Source organism: Euleptes europaea, chromosome 5 (assembly GCF_029931775.1).
Source record: "Euleptes europaea isolate rEulEur1 chromosome 5, rEulEur1.hap1, whole genome shotgun sequence".
NCBI lineage: Eukaryota > Metazoa > Chordata > Lepidosauria > Squamata > Sphaerodactylidae > Euleptes > Euleptes europaea.
The window spans coordinates 47,500,998-47,522,371 of NC_079316.1; the positions used below are offsets into that span (position 1 = coordinate 47,500,998).

The 21,374-nt window shown below is 43.4% G+C and overlaps 1 protein-coding gene across 1 annotated transcript in view; it reads right to left on the minus strand.

Annotated features, from left to right (window-relative positions):
- Positions 1 to 4,516: 4,516 nt before the first annotated feature.
- TSPEAR (thrombospondin type laminin G domain and EAR repeats) overlaps positions 4,517 to 21,374 on the minus strand; it is a 40,497-nt gene continuing 23,639 nt past the window's right edge. Inside the window, exons 7-12 of the mRNA XM_056850424.1 lie at positions 18,382 to 18,614; positions 12,905 to 13,091; positions 10,742 to 10,971; positions 5,886 to 6,073; positions 5,474 to 5,575; positions 4,517 to 4,670 (exon numbers count right to left, since the gene is read on the minus strand). Coding sequence (XP_056706402.1) covers positions 4,517 to 4,670; positions 5,474 to 5,575; positions 5,886 to 6,073; positions 10,742 to 10,971; positions 12,905 to 13,091; positions 18,382 to 18,614 — 1,094 coding nt within the window. The remainder of the gene's footprint in view (positions 4,671 to 5,473; positions 5,576 to 5,885; positions 6,074 to 10,741; positions 10,972 to 12,904; positions 13,092 to 18,381; positions 18,615 to 21,374) is intronic.

The window sequence follows — 21,374 nt, forward strand, 5'->3', positions numbered from 1 at the left end:
TACCAAGAAAGAACAAATGGCAAGTTTTGCTGAGAGAATTTTGCTCTGCATTACATTATCTCTGTTTCCTAGGCAACAGATACCTACAGTAACATTTAGCGACAGGTTGGGCCTTCTTCACATATTAGATGTTCTAATAGGGTTTTTAATTTTAGTGTACATCTAAAACTTTAAATGTGACAATCTGGCATTTTGCTCTGTAATGCATGAAATATCAGTGTGTGCACCCAATCTTCTAGAATCTGGACAGAATGTTCCACTGCAAATAAAGACCTGGGAAAAAAAGCTTTTATAGAGTGGAAAGGAGAGAAGAGGAACATGGCAAAGAGCAGAAGACTTCTCAACCTCTGTACCCACACCCATCATTCTTGTCTATGTGGAATTGGGTTCTGAGGGCAGCTGCTGCTTCCTTTTTGCTGGAGCAGAGAAGTTCCAGCATGTCTCCCTAGATGTGGTTCCATGGAGACAACATAGGGTACAGTTGATTCCAACTTGAGTCTTAAAGTGCCTAATCTGAGCAGAGGAGTTTTAGTGGACTTCTTATAAGGGATTGAGCTTGCTGGGGGCATGTAAGTTCCTCCCCCTGTGATCCCTTAACCTTTGGTAAAATCGTTCTCCTCACAGTTTGACGATGATACATGGAAAGAGGTTTGGGCCTAGAATATATGTCCTCAAGCGTACAGCCTGTTCCTCCTCCCTTTAGACCTGAGGCTGGAGAAAATCAGTCAGCAGGCCTTTTGCATTCCTTCAGCTGAAGCTGCCTCAGATACAGACATTAAGATGCCCCCACCTTTGTTTCTGGGTTCCCCTGTACTGAACTCCAAGCTTGTTGAGACCGCCTGGGAGGGGTGTGAAAAAAGGGCTGGGGGGGGGGGCAGATAAAACGGAGTTGCCATCATGGTTTCAAATTAATTGGCCACCCTTACTCTGTAATATCGAAACAGTGTTTGATGCACATCACAAGTCGTCTTTGTACCAGTTGCCAATTAGAGTTGCCAGAAAACCCACTGTGATTAATAGTAGCTACGAGTAGTTTAACCTTTCCCTCCCCATACCCAGCATCCCATGCCTTCATACAGAAGAGCCCCAAATACGTAATCACTAGCAACCAGAATAGCATGCTGTGGTTCATCAAAATAGCCACCCCTTCATTTTAGACCTTTCAGGCTTCTGGCTTTGGTGTCTTCTTTGGGCTCTGGATTGACAATAAAACTGTGTGGCAGATGGCGCCACAACAACATTCCATCCTAGTCATGGCAGTCAGGCAACCGAAGAACTGAAATGTGGGGGCTTCCTTCTCATTCGGTGTATTTGTTCATGCAATATGGCTGAAATCTATGCCCCTGTAGCCTCAATCTTAATTACAGATATGCATTGCAAAACTAGTAGGGAGGGGGGCATTTAAATCATTTTAAGGCTCAGCTACGTTTGACTATGTGAAACAGTCTGACAGAACATCCTTAGAGAGTAAGACAAATGAAGCAAGTTGAAAATCCCAACAACGGAAAGTGTCAGTGAAGACTAGAGTATTTGGTCTGGTTTCACTTAGCAACTGGTACACTCCTCAGAGGGCTATGGGGGTACAAGCACAAATGAATGGCAATGGAGCAAGAGCATGTGGCTGGGATTACAGCCAGTCTGAAAGAAGAGCAAGCCTAACAGAGAAAAGGGATTCATTATTTGTCCTTGATAGACTTGAACAGATTGTGTATCTCTGCAAAGCTACTAAACACATTGTGCCTTTTCACAGTTGTCCTTAAAGGTAGAGAAAATCGGGGTATAAAAACCAACTCTTCTAAAATTTAAGAGCAGTTAAATTCGCTGGCGTGTCAAAATCTCAGGGCAAAAGAATTCAGCGTACTGAAGTGTATGGGTGTCATACCTGAACAAATTAGAACCGTCAAGAACAATTTATTGCTGTAGAAATCAGCAAACCAAACTTAGGGAACATTTTTCCATTTTCAAGTGGAGTATAAGGAACATGCCAATCTGCAAAGTAGCAGCCTAAATAAAATTAGAAATCAACAAAAGGGAGCTCCAGAACCTTCCACGCAACAAAGAGTTGGGAAGGAGCTGATTTGCATCAGCAAGTGGAGGGGAGAGCCATGGTGTGTGTGTGTGTGGGGGGAAGCGAAGGCCATATAAGGGACAGTATGTGCCCTCCCTTCTCTTTTTGACCACCAATAAGTGTAAAGGTGCAAGCACAAGGTCATTATTGACCCATGGAGTGATATCACATCCTGATGTGTACTAGGCGGCCTATGTTTACAGGGTAGTTTGCCATTGCCTTCCCCAGTTGTCTACACTTTACCTCCAGCAAGCTTGGTACTAATTTTACTGACCTCAGAAGGATGGAAGGCTGAGTCAACCTTGAGCCAGCTACCTGAAACCGACTTCTGTCAGGATCAAACTCAGGTTGTGAGCAGAGCTTTGACTGCAGTACTTCAGCTTACCACTCTGTGCCACAGGGCTCATACACCAACAAGTAGAGTAGGGGAAAAACCCACCCAGGCTAATGCCAAAACCCACCCAGGTTAACGCCAATCTGCCAGATGGGAAAAAATTCCTATTTGCCCCCCCCCAAATGGGAGACCAGCTACCACTCAAGGGGAGGGAGCATGGTCAAAAAGAGAAGGGGGTGGGGGCACATGCTGTACCTCATATGGCCTTCGTCCCCCCTCCACATGCATCACAAAGGAGACAGCTGTCATGAGATCCAGCTGTCCCCTCTGCCTGCGGATGCAAATCAGCTCCTTCCCAATTTTTCTTTATATCGAGGGTTCAGGAGCTCCCTTGCATGCAGACCTGGAATAAGGAGAGCCACCTTCTGCTGGGTAATAAAAAGGACCAACTTTGTTTTATTTGTTTACATTGCTCAAGGAGGATCTGTGTTGCTTGCAGGCCAAAACCCCATTCCAAACCTAGATGCAGCAACAGAAGGTGTTGCCTATCCTTGTTCTGGGTTTGCATGCAATTTGACAAGCACACACTTAATTATTTGGTTCAGTATTCAGCTATCTGAGTGCTTCCCTTTTATCTTTTGCTCTTGAGTTTTTTGTTGTTTTTTTATGTCAAACTTGGGTAATCAACGACATTGTGTGGATCTAAGGGGTTATGGCAATTGGTGCTACATTTGTCCATTCATATCATCGGGGCTTATGCTCAGTTACTTTATGAAACAAACCCAGAAACAAAATCCTCCCCCAATCAGAACTAATCCTCTGTTCCAGTCACTCTGTCAGCGAATACTTTGGATACCTCAGATACTCTCCTGATAATAAATAATTTCACCTCCATGGAAGAAATATGGTTGTCAATAATATCAATTTATACAATATAAACACATCATTTATAGACAGGTATTGAAACTCTTTGCAATAACAAGTAGAAGCTCTGCAGACACTACAAGAGGCTTTGGGGTTATTCACAGACTAACATGAAAACGAGGACAAAGAGCACCAATAATAGTAGGGAAGGAGGCTCTTATGCAAAGGTCACAGATCCTTTCCCCATGTCAATAGGTACCAATGTGTGCAATCCATAACTCCAGTTTTCCTAAAGCTGCAGCACTTGGCTCTTGTGGTATGTTGAAAACCTGGAAGACTCAAGCACAGACCACAGGCACTTTGTAGAGGCAGGATCTTCACTTTATCTTACCTGATCAACTGCTGGTGTGATGTCCCAAGTATTCATTACCTCTGACTAGAATACTCATGGAATGTGTGACCTTCTAATTTGCTTTGCACGCCTCCCAAATTTCTCCTTGAAACCCTGAGATCCAGAATTTTCTAAGCTTTTTTAAAAAAGCAAACAACTGCTGGTTCTTCAGGTACCACCAAAAAAACATACTACAAAGCCCCATGTTCTGAGGAACCTTCCCTCATCTCTTTCACAATGTATGTCATACCTCCAGTTCTTTTGATAGGGTCTCATAACGGACTGTGTTATAAGCAAGTATGTTAGAATTTGTCAACATGGTGCACACCTGTTCTTTTTCTCATGAAGGGACAAGCAGCAAAAAGAAGAATCTATGCACCTATGAACTGGAAGGGATCAGTACAAATATTTATATTTGTTGTATACTTCTTAATTTGTGGATTGATAACCAGGGACATAAGGTTACACAACCTGACACAGGGGTGTGGATTATATCAGCAGATCATTATGGTCTGGAAGATGTGTTAGGGTCCATGAGGTGTGTATATGTGTGTGTGAGAGAGAACCTGGGTTGCAGTGATCACTGGTACCATTGGATTGGTCTAATTTATAATTCTAGCCCATTTCTGGAATAGGGTAATCAAAACAAGGGAGAGGGTTAAAACCTCATTGCCAAAAGCCCCATACTGAGACTTGCTCAGCAGTGCTAGGAAAGCATTTATCCTGTGGCATCACTAGCATCCACTGCGTGGACTCCAAGGTACATCATGCCGTATTCTAGCCCTGAGTCACCAGAGTAGTTCCTCACAAGTCCAGGTTTGTGCCTTGCTTAGGCCAAATGAGTTCGTTTCTTTCCAAGTCAAAGGGTTTTCAGCTTCAGCACTCTGGAGAGTGGTTCTTTTGCACTGGAATACACGAGGTAAGAGCCAGCTGTAGTGTTGAAGGCTTCCCAGTCCCTGCAGCCAAATGTTGGAAGATGGTGAACTGCTACAAACCCTTCATACCCTTGCCATCTGCAATGGAGAGAAAGAGAGTCATTCTATGCCCAAGAGCCCCAACCCTAAGAGGATCTGATATTCTTCCCTCCACCATCTCCAAATGGTTTTGTCTCTTACTCAGAAAAACTGATATTGGAAAATCTTAGCCAAGAAAGCTTACAGTTTCCCCCATCACTGAAACTGGACACACTGCTCACACCCACTCTGCACATGCCATCTTTGGAGGTGTTGCCACAGTCAGAGTATCAAACCATGGTGAAGTGTTTGAAGTTCAAGACTTTCAGATAGAAACTAATATCTAATGACTCTGGCTTCCAATTATTTGCAAGGAAAGCAAGAGGGGAAATGTCCCACTGGTTCCCTTCCAGAGATCCAATCCTTTATGATATTTACAATTCTGTAATTTGGCATTCAGTGGCAGAAGCAAAGGGTGGGGTTAGACTGATTCTCATCACATGTTTTCTTCCGTGTGTTGGTTAACACAACAAAATAACCCAATAGAATCTATTCTGCCATTTGAACAGTGCCTGTCGTCATCTGGGTTGGATCCCACTGGGATTTTTGTGGACAATTTTCACTGATTCCCTCCTCCTACAGCAGCCACAAATGCTATTTTGGGGGGATGGGATCCCCAGGAATCACTTGGAGAAATCAGAAGTCTCTTGCAGGAGGGGGGCTGGCAAAAATTGTCCCCACCTTGTGCACATGGAAATCTATGTGGGATCCAAAACATCTCTCCAGCTCTCATTCACCATTTAAAAGATACAGTTATAAGTCAGCTTATGAGAGAGAGGGAAGTTCTGCTCCTGACTTCTCACCTGTAAATAATACTGTTTACAGAGAAGGTTGCACCATCAAAGGAATTTGCTACCACCAAAAAGTAATCTTCTCCCACTGAAAAGAACTCCCAGTCCAGAGCACTGCAACAGAAACAAGCCAAACAAGAAGAGATTGGAACAAACCCAGAACCACCAGTGGATATAGCCTGTTTCCATTTCATATTTACAATAGGAAAGTCTTACTTTTCAAAATCAACATTAATTTTCAGAGAAGTTGTCTTTGTATATATTCTACTGGCAAGAACTTTTTGAAAGTACTGTCTATAGAATACCACTCTCAGAATCTGAGAAAGAATCAAAACATTCCTGAAGGCAAAGATACCTATACTGGTTTCTCTTGTCAGGATAACACAATCCCATTGTGAGCAACACGAACACACAAAAGAGGCACCTGTAAGTAAGAATATCCTGGAACTTGACAAACTTCTGTGCAGTGATGTTAAGTTCATAGATGGAGGAATTGATGGCGTAGTAGTTGTTTGGGGCAACAGTTCCACTGTCATAGCTGTGACTGTTTGCCACAGCAAGGAAGACTCTGTCTTGGATGCGAAAAACCTCCCAGTCAGCAGCACCAAAAGTCTAAAGGAGGCAGGGGGAAATTATCATCAGAAAATACGTGGTGCAGTTGTAGAAAGATGAATTTAAAGTGACACAGAGGCACATTCTAGACTACTTGGAGCTGCCATTCAGAGAAGAAAGTCAGTATCCATACAAACACACATAATCAGCAGACAGATCAAGTATAAATCTCCATTAACAGCGTGTACATTAAATCATAGTACCCCTATAACTATCACCGAGAGAACTGACGTTACCAGGACTAGAACCACAAATCATAATGGCTTTTCTACCTGATTCTTTCCACCAGATACATTTTGATGACATATATAAAGTAATATCACAGGCACTGTCAAACAGATGTTTGCAACATTTGTTCATGACAAGAGCGGCTCAGCAATTTTGGAGGATTTTTTTTAAAGGAGGGCACTTCCCCATATAAGTTGCCCAGTAGATTTTTAAGAACAAAAATGCAACTAAAGAAGGGCTGCCCCTTCCCACTACCACCCATTCAAGAACTGCTTCTTTTAAATGGATGTAAAATGTCCACTCTCCTAAGCCAGAACACGGTTTCAGGTAGCCGGCTCAAGGTTGACTCAGCCTCCCATCCTTCCAAGGTTGGTAAAATGAGTACCCAGCTTGCATGGGATTAAGTGTAGATGACTAGGAATGGCAATGGCAAACCACCCCATAAACAGTCTGCCTAGTAAACGTCGTGATGTGATGTCACTACATGGGCCAGTTAGGCCCCAGTGCTTGCACACGGGACTACCTTTACCTTTTAAAGCCAGAACAAACATCTCTTGTTTTTTTGTTTGTTTGTTTTAAAAAGAATGCTATCATACTTGTGCTCAACAGCAGGGGCAACTGTTACACAATGTTCTCCTTTTTACCCACCCTCATCATCAGCTACTGTGTCCGAGAGCTCTTCGTTACACTCACACATCTAAAGGATTCTTTGTCAGGGTCTTCACTGAACGCAAGATCCTGACGGGCTCCTGACGTGAGTGCAGGCCAAGTTCTGGCCACAAGTCAAGTCCTTGTTTCCCAGGGCTTGGAAGCGCCTGTGTATACTTCGTTAGTGCCTGTTATCACAGCTGTAGCGTGTTGTGTCTTCATTCATGGGAAATGCCTATCTCGCTGTTGCCTAGCAATGTTTATCTTACTCTCTTGTCCTAATGATTTTAAGCAGGTATCCTGTACTTGCTCTCCATTGCTAACCTTGCCTGCCTGTGTGCAGTTAGTTCTTTTAATTTGCTTTTTAGTTCCTAATAAAGTTTTACTGCTTCAGATCTACCTTTCTGGATGAGTTTGCTTGAGGGATGCTAGAGGCAAACGCCTGAGACTGACATTCTGTCCCTTTAATTTGCCTCTGCATTCCTTTTCCTAGGTTTGGAGCCTGACTGCTGGCCCTACCACACCCAGGGAACAGTTCTGCTGGTTCTTGCTCTCAGCTGCCTGGTCCTCTTGGTCTCCAGGGCCTGTCCATTCCTTAAGAACCATTTCTGCTTCCCTCTTGAGCGAGCTGCTGGCCAGAAAGTCCTTCCTTGGCCTACTATTGGCAGCCTCCTTTCCTTGCAGTCATCCTCTCCTCAGCTGGGCCTGCCTTTTTATCAGGTCTCACCCTGGTGAAGAAGAAGCTGCCCTGCCTGCTGCGTTCCTGCTCTGCCCCCACCTTGGCTGTATTAAAACTCAGCAGGGCTGGTGGCAGTACAGGACTCACACATTACTCTTGTGGCACCCTTCCCTCACAGAGGCAAATAAGCTTTTCCTCCTGCAGCAATGCTTGTTTGAACAGTTGTTGTCGTCATTGCAGAAGTAGGTCTAGCAGACAGGTAGTAAGGTTTATGGAAACAAGCCTCTAATTTTTATAAAGAAAAATGACAAAGTGCTAACAATTCATTTCTTTTGAGACGATTTCAAAAAAAGAAAACGTAAAGTAACAGGTTCTAAAATGAAGGACTATACATCATTCATTACAGTTCTTTTAGGTTCCTTTCATTCCTTTCTGCATTAAATGCTCACGCTGGTGTCCTGGGAGGCATTCCCGGGGCTGCCAGTAGCAGTCTCCTGACCCCTTTCAGCCTGGGAACACCCCCTTCAGAAACAGTGGTGCGATGCCAGCTTTTTAGTGGCGTATAATCGCTGTTTTCAATGGGGCTATTCTCCCCATTTTGGCATTTTTACTTTTTAAAAGGGCTTTTTCTCCCCTGCAGTGGCCGCGAATCCTCTTTGGAGGTGCCGCAGCAGCGCCTTGGCCACGCCGTCCCTGGCCACCGCAGGGCTCAGGAAGGAGCTGTCAAAGTAGCTGGCTGGGTCATTTGGGCAGAGAGCCAGCCCTGCAGACTCTATTGAGGAATATACCTAAAAAAACATTGTCAGATTGAAAATCCTCATAGATTTTTCAGGAGAGTTCCTTGAGCTCCAAGATCCCTTGTGGATTTTGCTCGAACAATTCATATGCGTTTTCTATACTGACGTGACATTTTCCAAGGGTTTTCTTCCACATTCCAAAAGCAGCGGCATGGAGAAAAAAAAACAGGGCCAGCGCCTTGTTTTTGTTGGCCAAGGGAAGGACCTCCAGTGTTTCCTCTGATAATGCACCCCACCCCAGCTTCAGCCAACAGCAGCCTGGACTAAAGACAAAACCAAGCACTTGCTTGCCACTTCCTTCCATTCATCCTCTACTATTTACCTCAGCCACTAGCTCTGGTGCCACTGTTCCTGGGGTGTCCAGGGATTATGAGTTCCTTGCCTCCCCTTAAGAGGAACAGGAGGCTGGACTCATCCCTCTTCGCTTGCATATACCAGAGCCACTAGGCTGACTGAAAAGGGAATGACAGAACAGCAAGAAATGGTACGGCTGCCGTGTTGCCATGGCAACAGGAATATACTCTAGAATGGCTGCCGGCTCCTGCAGGGAAAGATGCCCTGGCTCGGTTGCCAGGGTGACCAGGATACGTATCAGTAGTGGCACAGATCCGTGGAGTCCCCCAGGCATTTGTGGGAGGGGAAGCATAAAGAGAGGGGGAGAAGGGCCGGCTGTGGAGCGTTCCTGAGAACACTCAACAGGAGCATAGGGAGGAGGACGTGGTCTGTGGCAGGACGTGGTCTGTGGACGTGGTCTGTGGTCTCCTGTAATTTGAGATCACGTGGTAGCCTGGGGGAGGGACTGACTCAGACATGTGGTCCACAGCAGCAGCTTACAGGAGGAGGGTGCTCACAAAGAATGAGGCAAGCTGCTGCACAGCTGGATTGGCTTGCACCAAGCTCAATCCCCAAAGGTGGATGTGTTTCTGAAATAAGGTGCGGGGGTGCCTCTTCATTTTAAAAGCATCAGTGTTGTCACCCCACTCTTCTTAGCTCCTTACTGGCTGCCTCAAGAGCCATCTCGGCAAATATGGCAGTCTTTCTTCCCAGCGTCTCCATTAGTGGAAGCACCTTCATTGGATTGTGGGCCCCATAATGTAATCTATAACACTCTTCCTAGTTCCTGAACAATAAGTAAATTCCGCCGGATGGTCGTTAGGGTATGAGCCATTTAAAATTAAAAATCTGCAGCTGTTTGCCATCTGTGTCATCCTGTATCCGGCATAATTTGATTTTAAATCTTTGGAGGATCTAGGAAATGGAAGAACTGGATTCCTAATTTCGGGAAAGCAAACCTTGTATTTCATGTGTAAGCTATTGTCATCCCTTCCCACCCTGGCATTAAAGTCCCCGCCAATGATCACATAAGTTGTCGAATTGATCTTTATAAGATGTCCTATGTAAGCCTCAAGCCCCGCCCATACAGTCTCAATTTGAGATTTAGTTTTAAAAGGGGGACAGTATATATTAATAATTAAATAAGATATCTGCTTATAAAATATGACCACAGCCATAGCAAGCTTCAAGTAAGGAGCTAAAACTTCAACTCTAATATTCAGGGCTGTGGAAACTAAAATCCCCAGACCCCCTTTTGCTCTACCATGAGGGGAGGGATCAGCCGCTAAATCGTATGCTTTAAAACCATTAAGTATTGGAGTATGTAAACACCCATAAGGTACGTAGCCATGGCAACCACTGACACTGGATCTTGGTTGAGGGAGAAAGAATTGCACTAGAAGGGGCACTAGAACAGGTTCCAAATGACTTATGAAAATCAAATGTATCACTTCTTACCACCAATTTGCATACTCAAAGGAATGCTGTTGATCTTCACTAAAACAATCTATAACATAGGATGATCCTGACTTGCCTTTCTCACTCCCATTAAAGTAAATGGCTCTGACCCAAACATAATCATGCAAAACAAAGAGTGTCGGCAAAAGCGACGTGCAGTGACTCTGGACAATGAATAGAGGTGTTCATACACATCCAAAGCAAGTGATGTGCACTTTTATTGGCTCTATGCCGGGGCAATAGCCAAATAATTCAGTGCGCATCCACATCCTGACCCTTCTGATTTTACCCATATCTGCATGTGTGTACTGGGGTGTGCTATTACATCTCACACAAATTTACATGAGGGGAAGATACACCTTTTCGCCTGCATCAGCATCCTGTACAGATCTGTACATGGAAGGCATTTGCTCCCCATGTGCTGCCTTCCTATATAAGTCATACATGGGTACAAATTAATTACTTGAAAGACACTGACCAAGAACTTAGACAAGAGGAACTGGTTTGCCTGTTACAGCACCTTACCAAGATTGACTGGAAGAGCTGGAAGGCTCCACTGAGCCAAATGTAGATGTGAGAGTAGAGTCTGGTGGATGTTCCATTAAATGTGTTGGCCACCACAAGGAAGGAATAAGGCCCAATGGTGAAAAATTCCCAGTCGTAGGCTCCTGAGGTAGGAATGGTCTGGTTGGTTTCAAAAAGTCCAGTTCTGGAGTTCCACCTATATATTACACTGTCTATATTGTGGTTATTCCCTACGGAGAAATAAGAAGAGAAGAGCATGTATGAAAATGGCAGAGAAACATGGGAAGGAATGAAGGAGAGGAAGTCGCTTAGGCAAGAGGAATGAAGATGGAAGCGTCTGATTTGAATTTTGGGGGTTTGTCTGGGCATGACAGTCATGTGAAAGTCTACTGACAGGTTTATGGAAACAAGCCTCTAATTTTTATAAAGAAAAATGACAAAGTTCTAACAATTCATTTCATTTGAGACTATTTCACCAAAAGAAAATGTAAAGTAACAGGTTCTAAAATGAAGGGCTATACATCGATCATTACAGTTCTTTTAGGTTCCTTTTGTTCTTTTCTGCATTAATTCTATGCTTACTTTACTGTACATTAAGTCATGACAGTTGGCTGAGCATTTTGACATTAGACGACTTGTGAGATTAAAATAATTCAAAATTGAAACAAATTTTCTGCTCTCAAGCATATAGATTAGAAATAGTCTCTAAGAGTACTATGCAAGAACGAGAAGCAAGTCATTCTGATCAGTACAACAGTAGGTTTCAGTCATGGTTTTGTTGTTGTTGTTGTTTGGCAAAAGCCAGAACAAACACCCAGTAGGAATATAGCTGGAAGCTACTGTAAGAATTAAGATAATCTTACCAATTTACAATCACATCACTTTTTCATTCACAGTTAAGTCAAAATCCATGAAACTAATTTCTATGCTAACGGATTCCACTGGGTGGCAGTATGGGGCAATATTAGGGACACTCAGAATGCCCCAGAGTCCAATATCTGAAGATAGTTGCTGAAGAGATTTTAGGAGGCTTCATTTCTGTTCAAACTAACACACCTTCCAGGTGTTTTGAAGGGATTTTGAGGTATTTCAGCATAAATGACTGCAATCTAAAAACCTCTAGTCAGTTCCCAACAGATGCCTAGCACCCTAGTTGCTTGACCAAATTAGAGAATCACCTGCTTGTTCTCCCAGCCTGGTGTGACACACAGAGGAAACGTCCCATAGCTGTTAGCAAACACCTAAAAATATATAACCACACACTGCATGTGTAGATGTGAAATGTCTGGTGTGAAGTGGAAAAAGGTATCCACTGCTTAGCAAGTATGATCTAATGTTAATATATTCACCCAGTTTCTACACATCTCATGAGTACACTAACATAAAGGTGACCTTACTTGCACACTTCTGCAGGCCGCCTCACAGACCCTTTGAACAGAAGGTGTGCCAGGCTGGCTCTTCCAACAAAATAACATACTTGTCTGGCAAAGTGGTGGTGGGTAGAGGCAACATTGGCTAGAGTGATAACCAGTGCCCCTCTTGGCAGCGTTACTTCTGGGAGGAAGGGTGAAATTGCACACACTGTGCAAGAAGGTTAGAATATGTTTGTAAATTAACCTTCTTGCAGGATCCTTAGTTGCTTCAGAAACCCTGTACCAGCGGCATTTAAAATTCTCTGATTTTCACACATGCGTATTTCCATCTGTGAGACTGAAAAGTTCCTGAAGTGGCGTGTGTGAATGCAGTCAACATCCTGTCTCATGGAAGCTCCATTCCCTAATCTAGAGCTGCCAGTTGGGGAGGGGCAGAGCTCTCACATGGAAGTTCCATTTTTTATCTAGGGCTGCCACTGGTGGGGCAGGACTCAGACCCTAGATGACACCCAGGTATCTTGAGTTCTTTATAGATAGGCAAAAGCAAGATATAAATTCAACAAATACAAGGCAGGGATACATTCAACAGGGGAATTTTTTTTCTCATCACTGCATCTATGTGTCACAAGTTGAACCTGTTGTCTTTTTGCCTGTCATGAAACTATTAAAGGCCTCTGTTAGGAAAGAAAGATTGCAAATTAGATGGTTGGGGTTGCCCAGTGGTAAAGAAAAAGGATTTGGTACATGCTCCTTATCATTACTGCACATTATCATTACAGCAGCTCAGTACCTTTTCTGTGATTAGCCACTGCTAGGAAGGCTTCTCCATCGATGACAAATGCCTCCCAGTCTCTAGCACCATGTGTTGAGATCCTCTGGTATGTGACAAATTTCTCTTTTCTGTAGTTCCACTTGTAAATTACCGAGAGCTCCAGGCCCCTTTCATTCTGTGCAAAATTAGCCACTGCAAGGAAAATCTGAAAAACAAGAACAGTTCAGTTGTTCTTCTTGCAGGGAACTATCAAGAAGAGCACACGTACCATTGGGTTCATCTTCAACAAATTGTGAATTTGCTCTAGCAACCTAACAAGGGATACCAGGTATGCTGGCATCAGGTAACTCAAAGTTCATGTCTACAGTGTCTTCAAAAGATTGTCCTTACTCTTCCCTTCCCATAATAGCTCAACCCCAATCACGGCAACAAATAAAACATTCCAGCCTTTAACAAACTTCTAAGAGGGATTGCAGAATTAAATGGCTGATTTCGAATTCAACAGGAAGTTTAACACTATCTAAATAGGCCTTATAAAACTATCAACAGAAGGAGGTCATGGAATAAAACTCTCCCTTTCCTTCTATCCAATGGCTGTCCAGATCACTTGTGATAGGGAGACTGCACCTTGATGAGGGAGCTGAGAGAGAAAGAGAGAGAGAGAGAGAGAACTCTTATTTTACTGTTGTGAATGGTTATTGCTCCTATCTTACATCAACATAAGCATTGCATAAGAATGCCACTGTACTTCTTGCATTTCATTGCCTTTTGACTCCATTTTAACAGTCTTATCAAAGCATTTGTCAAAATAAAGCATTTAAGACTACGATGCCACAAGTCTCCTTTTTATTTGTACAGCAAAAGAGAGGCTTTTGGAACAGAAAGACTGCCAATGCCAAAGGAAGGTTGCCTCCCTGCATTCTTCGGAACAGCTGGCAAAATAAAGGAATCTCAACTACAGGGCCACACTTTGTGGTTACTACTATTTTTACTGCCATGCCAGTGCAACAAAAGAGACATGTAGTGGAACAGGCAGCTTATCAACATTAAAATAAAATAAAATAAATAGATGTTGAGTATGCCTTTAAAAAATTAAGCACGTTGGCATATATTAATTTTGTTTACTGTATTCTGCTTCTCTCTGATAATGAAGAGGTGCCAAGAGTTAAGCATGGCATTTAATCTCTGTTCCTAGCAACTGGAAATTCTGCTCCATGCTTGCCCTTTCGCTTCCCAAAAATCTTTATTTAGCAAAGTGCTATGGGCAGCACTGGATGTAATTGAAAGAAAGTGCTCTTCCTTGCACCAGCACTTATCCATTAACAAGGCTGGGTCCAGGAGCACTCCCATGCTCTTAAACTTGATCTGCTAGGGAAAACTTAAGCCCATCTACATCAGCCAAACCTTTTGCCTTCCCAGCCAATATTGCCTCCATCTCATCTTGATTAAGCTTCAATTTGTTCACCCTCAGCTATTTGACCATGGCTTCAAGATTACCGGCACAGAGCCTTAATAGCTGTCACCTGAGGCTTATCTTATACATTTAGCCCACGCGTGGTGAGTTCACAGTCTGCACAATGACTGGGATATGTCGCTGAATGTATACCTGGGCACAGGGCAGCAAATCCATCAGCTGAAGCATTTTCCATGTAGATGAAGTGATACAGAAATATTCACTTGATTTAAGTTACTGCTACAGGTGCAGAAGTCCCGCCCTCCAAAAATTAGCAAACCCAGAAATATTTAGAATTGCAATGGTGTGCACATTAGGAGCAAGTTTCATTGAATTTAGTAAAATGTAATGTACTTCACTGAACTGAACTGGATTGGAGTACATAATCCATACATCGTGCTGCAAAATTCCATTGATCTAAACAGGGCTGAATCGCACCATATTATATTTTGTCTTTCTGTTGGGTACTTTCCCAGCACTTGTACATAAGATGTATTAGGGAATGATTCAGTTTCTAACATAATTCATGTGATTCTGAAGTTCTGGAGCCAGACACCAGCAAAAGTACAGGAAGAAGACTAAGGTGCAGAAAGACAAGCATCACCACTCCAAGCAGTCCTGGTACTTCAAAGACATCTAGCAAGACTCACAAGCTGTTGAACATCTGCAAGAAGAACTCAAACCACTAATAAGCTTTCTTCAGACAGGCAGAAAATACGTCCTATTGCCAATAGCAAAGCACTGATATTTGGTAACGTCTTTACATATTTCATGTTTTTCACACATTAACCCAGTCTTGTAGTTAATGCATTTCTAAGGGAAGATGGAATGTGTAAAAAATGGTCTCTGTGATCTGGAGAACTATGAGCAGTTTCTTTTTCCAACGGACTAACCAGAAATAATCAAGATACACATCCCCTTCAAAGGATGCCACCATCTCATAGGCTTTCAATGGTGCTCTATCTGATTTGGCATGAGGCTTCCACTATCAGTGTTCAAGATGTCTTCCAGTTCTCTTAAGCTCCCTCTGTTCTCAGTAAATCAAGGAACCAAGGCTCTGTTTGTGGAGTTAACACCAAGGAGAAAATGTCAATTGCTTCTTAAGAGCCTTTAGTTCTATGGCCCCACCAAGGCATTCATAGAGCTGCCACTGAAATTCTCAAAATCTCCTAGAGCAGTCTGGAAAGTAAATGGATCCCTTCATCTCTGGGTACAGACCACTCTAACCTGGTCTCCCCAATTGTGGCTCAGTGGTAGAACATCTGCTTGGCATGCAGAAGGTCCCAGGTTCAATCCCTGGCATCTCGAGTTAAGGGACTAGGCAAGGAGGTGATGTTAAAGACCTCAGCCTGAGACCCTGGAGAGCCGCTGCCAGTCTGAATAGACAATACTGACTTTGATAGACCAAGGGTCTGACTCAGTATAAGGCAGCTTCATGTGTGGAGCAGGGAGACAAAACCACTTGTACCTTCAAGCAGATAACAATCTGACCAGAACAAAGGTTTTAATTCTAGCTCCTTCACCAGATCACTTGAAACAAAAAAGTGAATCCAGTGTATAAACTCTCTTATTTGTTGGGCCTATAATAACCTGGGTTAGTCTCACTGTTGCCATGGTAGTCATGAAGTCCTTGACTTGGCCAGACAAGGCAGCGTCACTGCGTCAGCTTGGATGTGAATCTGCCAAAACAACCAGCCTGTGGTCTTCAACCTTTCCAGAGCTTATTCCCACCTTTATTCCTCAGACAGCAAACTAGGATCCACTAACCTGCAAACATACAACACGTAGGGTTGCCAACCTCCAAGTACTAGCTGGAGATCTCCTGCTATTACAACTGATCTCCAGCTAATAGAGATCAGTTCACCTGGAGAAAATGGCTGCTTTAGCAATTGAACTCTATGGCATTGAAGTCCCTCCCCTCCCCAAACCCTGCCCTCCACAAAACCTCCTGCCAGTGCCGAAGAGGCAACTGCACAGTTTGGCTTGGCCACATTCCTGCCAGCCATCCAATATTTCTTACCTCTGTTTGCAGCAGGGAGCCCACCATACATGCAAAAGATCAGCTCTCTCAGGGAGAGGGAGCTTCATGCTGCAAACCTGTATGCAGGCAATGGAAGCCCGGCTGGTGAGGGTTGGAAGTGGCTGAACCATGCCAGACAGACAGAATGAGAGAGAGAAGGCAAGGGAGATTTTTTGTGGGCTACTGAACTTGCTTGTGCTACAAATTCTCTTCATCACTGTGGGACCTTGCCTTGCCAACCTGCTACAAAGAGAGCTCTCTCTGTATGCAAGGCTTGCCAGCCAGTGGCTGCAAACAGAGGTAAGAAATATTGGATGGCTGGCAGGAATGTGGCCAAGCCAAACTGTGCAGATGAAAGAGAAGAAAAGGTTTTTCTGACATCATGCCTCTCTAGGAAACACTCTATGGGGAAACCAGAAGTAATATAATGCTGTCAACTGACAATGATTTTTAATTTTTGCCCTCCCACCAGTCACTGGAGTGCCAGTGGGCAACAGGAGCTGGGGTTGAGAAATCTCCCACCCTTAGCGGGCGAATGACAAACCTACTGCACGCACACTAGTGTGCAGGTCCTTCCAAAAAAAGCCTCCCCTACAATCCAGCAAGATAGGTGGCTATACAACTCACCTGAAGGTCACAATCCATCAGCTGAAGACCACTGGTCTAAGAGTCTTCAACACCAGGCCAGAAATTACTTCAGTCAACCTAGCCAGGGTACCTACTAGCAAGCTAGGCAGACAGTAAAATGGGTCCTTAGAACCCAGAGGAGGTATAGCATCATAATGCTGTTGTTATAAAGAATAGCTTGGGTCCAGAACAGCATTCCCATGGGTGAAACGATTTCCTCCTGTAGAACCCCTTCCCCTCTCAGGGTAACCTGAAATGCCTCCCAAAATCTTGGACCTGCCCCCTGCCCTTTGAGAAGGGGAGTGGAAAAGTCCTGCTCCACAGGTGAAAATCATTGCATCCACAGAAATAATGTTCTGGATCCTAGCCTATAACTTATTATGAGCAAACTGTCCAGCAAGTTCTGAATTCTGTCTCAGAGAGATGAACAAAATATAAAAAAATAAGAAAGATAAAATGTTTCAAAGCCATCTCCAAACATGAAGTAGAATCTCACTCTAACTGCAGCCCCCTGTACCTAACCACTACATGTCACCCAAGTTTTAGGGGACACATTTCTCTCCTTCATACATTGTATGTTTACAGCAGTAATAACCAGTATATCTACTGTGTTATATAAAGTGTTAAGCAGTTCAAAGAGAAAACTCTGCATGGCACTTGTGAAATAGCTCTTGCACATAGGCTAGTATTATCTTAAAGACTGAGGTTCCTATGTGTTTCTAAGATCTGGATTTTTCTGGAGACAGGAAGCCCTGAGGTACAGTATCTTACATATACTAGAGATCATGTGCATTTAATCTGTTTGCTAAGTCACCCCAGATGAGCTCAGCCCTGGTGGTAGAGGATTCTTAAAACTAATATCTTGAGCAAAGCTCTTCTTTCTTTCACAAAAGCTATTTCTGCTAACAAAATGCCTTCCACATGATGTTCTTCCAAGTTATTCATTATTCATAGTATTTTAATAATTTCAGAAGTTTTGCTCTGGTAATCATGTTAGTTGCAACAAAAAAAGAAACGGGAGTCTTTTAACATCTTAACACCTTACCAGTTCTTGTCCTAGCGTAAACTCTAGTCTAGTGGGAAGAAAATGGAGGATGGAAAAATGATGAACATGCCCCAATATCCTTAGAAATAATGGAGGAATAAAAACATACTAGATAGACAATTGATTTTTTTGAGCTTATTGTTTTATTATTTCTATAAACTGCCTTGTATGGTAGAAAATGCACAATATAAATCATGCAGATGAATGAGACATAGAAGTTGGGGAGTTCAGGTGCGCACCTTCAGCAAAGCTGGTTCAGAAAAAAAATCAGGTTTGACATGCCCCATGGATCCCAATACCTGTGGCTTGACAGAGTGTCTAACAACACTGAAAAATGATTTACAACATACCTTTTTCCCAACAGTGAAGAATTCCCAGGATTGGGCTTGGTAGGTGGGAAGATTTTGGTAAGCTACAAATTTCTCATCAGTCCATTTGTAGATGGCTGAGCCAGGAGGAGTGTACCGATTAGCAGTTGCTGCAAAGAGTCCCACCTTGGGAATAATAAAGACTGCAATACCCATTGTTTCAGAATTTGTAGCAAAACTCTGATATTCTTCCAGATAGTCCAATCTTTCTTTGACTAGAAAGTAACACAGAACCGGAATTCAAATATTACTATGTGATGCAGACCTGGTCCAGCAGAAAGAGGGGCATGCATGCTTCCACTCCCCTTCGCAAAGTCTGAAGCCTTTCTCCAGCCTAAGGAGCTCCAGAGGAAGAGCTGCCTAAGATGGAGAAAAGTTTCAAACTTTGCTGAGTGGAGTGGAGCAGGATACATTCTGGCATTCCTGAATTTGTATTTTTGTTGTTTTTTTGGCCATCTCCTCTCTGTAATTCAGTTTCTTTAGTCTATCATCCATTCCAAATTCCTTCACCGGCTTGTTTGGCCTGGCCTAATTTTGTCCAAGTTAACCTTCTAAGCATTGATCTAGCCACATTAATCAGGAAAAATGGAGGAGAGGAGAACTGTGTAAGGCTCTTTGGGTCCCTATTTGGGAGAAAGGCAGGGTACAAATGAATGAATTAATAAATATTATACTGACTGCGCAATCTTTTGCAGTTATTTATATCTAATCCCAATAAAATCAATGGGCTTCGACTGGAATAATCCTGCATAGGGCTGCACTGTAAACCACCTGATAACCTTGTACTGGGGCCAGTGAATCCTTTCCTTGATAACAAATGCCTTTCCATTGTAGTGATGTCTATAATGTCTTGCCTGTCCTTGCAATATAAAAGAAAATTTGGAGCTGTTCACCATATTACCACACTTCGGGTATACAGTGAGGGGAAAAAGTATTTGATCCCCTGCTAAATTTGCCCGTTTGCCCTCTGACGAAGAAATGACCAGTCCATAATTTTAATGGTAGGTTTATTGTAGCTGTGAGAGACAGAATAACAACAGGAAAAACCCCAGAAACCCAGAAAACAAAAGTCAGAGATTGATGTGCATTATAATGAGTGAAATAAGTATTTGATCCCCTATCAACCAGCCAGGTTAGGGTTAGGGTTCTGCTGTTGACAGAAGCAATCAATCCATCAGATTCCAAACTAGCCACTATGACCAAGACCAAAGAGCTGTCCAAGGATGTCAGGGACAAGATTGTAGACCTGCACAAGGCTGGACTGGGCTACAAGACTATTGCCAAGCAGCTTGGTGAGAAGGTGACAACCCTAACCCTAACTGTCAACCTCCCTCGGTCTGGGGCTCCATGCAAGATCTCATCTCATGGAGTTGCAATGATCATGAGAACGGTGATGAAGCAGCCCAGAACTACACGGGGGGGACTTGTCAATGATCTCAGGGCAGCTGGGACCATAGTCACCATGAAAACAGTTGGTAACACACTACGCTGTGAAGGACTGAGATCTTGCAGAGCCCACAAGGTCCCCTTGCTCAATACAGCACATGTACAGGCCCGTCTGCAGTTTGCCTATGCACATCTGAATGACCCAGAGGAGAACTCGGTGAAAGTGTTGTGGTCAAATGAGACCAAAATCGAGCTCTTTGGCATCAACTCAACTCGCCGTGTTTGGAGGAGGAGGAATGCTGCCTACGACCCCAAGAACACCATCCCCACCGTCAAACATGGAGGGGGACATATTATGCTTTGGGGGTGTTTTTCTGCTAAGGGGACAGGACACCTTCACCGCATCGAAGGGACGATGGACGGGACCATGTATCGTCAAATCTTGGGTGAGCACCTCCTTCCCTCAGCCAGGGCATTGAAAATGGGTCGAGGATGGGTATTCCAGCATAACAATGACCCAAACACATGGCCAAGGGAACAAAGGAGTGGCTCAAGAAGAAGCACATTAAGGTCCTGGAGTGGCTTAGCCAGTCTCCAGACCTTAATCCCATCGAAAATCTGTGGAGGGAGCTGAAGGTTCGAGTAGCTACACATCAGCCTCGAAATCTTACTGACTTGGAGAGGATCTGCAAAGAGGAGTGGGACAAAATACCTCCTGAGATGTGTGCAAACCTGGTGGCCACCTACAAGAAACGTCTGACCTCTGTAATTGCCAACAAGGGTTTTGCCACCAAGTACTAAGTCATCTTTTGCAAAGGGATCAAATACTTATTTCACTCATTATAATGCACATCAATCTCTGACTTTTGTCTTCTGGGTTTCTGGGGTTTTTCCTGTTGTTATTCTGTCTCTCACAGCTACAATAAACCTACCATTAAAATTATGGACTGGTCATTTCTTCGTCAGAGGGCAAACAGGCAAATTCAGCAGGGGATCAAATACTTTTTTCCCTCACTGTATCTACTCTATACATTTATACTGGTTTATATATCATTTTAATTGCCATGGTTTTCCCCAAAGATCCTGGAACTTGTGTAATGAGGGGCTGAACATTCTCTTTTAAAGATCCCTCCATGATTCTCTGGAAAGTAGTAATGGATCATAAATGTGCCCCCCATATGTAATGGTACATAATAGAAACTACAGTTTCAGGTCAAGACTTGTCCTCTATGTAAATGTTAGGAACAGAGTAGAGTTAGCTTATGATGGGCATGAACGTTCTTAATTGTTTATGCCCTGCCTTTCTCATTGTACCCCATTCTCTCCTCATGCAACATGCTGCAATTGAAGACAGAAATTCTTCAGATCAAGCCAATGAGTCACATCTGAATGTGAGTTCTTTAAAGAACTGAGGTTAGTTTCTTTTCTAGTAACCAGGATTCTTAACCACAAATTTAATTATGGTCAAGAATCAAAGTTACTGGGATAGAGACCAACCTCAGTGTTAAGGAGCCTACATTCCTATATCATGACTAACTGGAGTTAGTTGAAAACCTTCCAGCTTTAAGCTCAGCGCTCTACATGAGTGA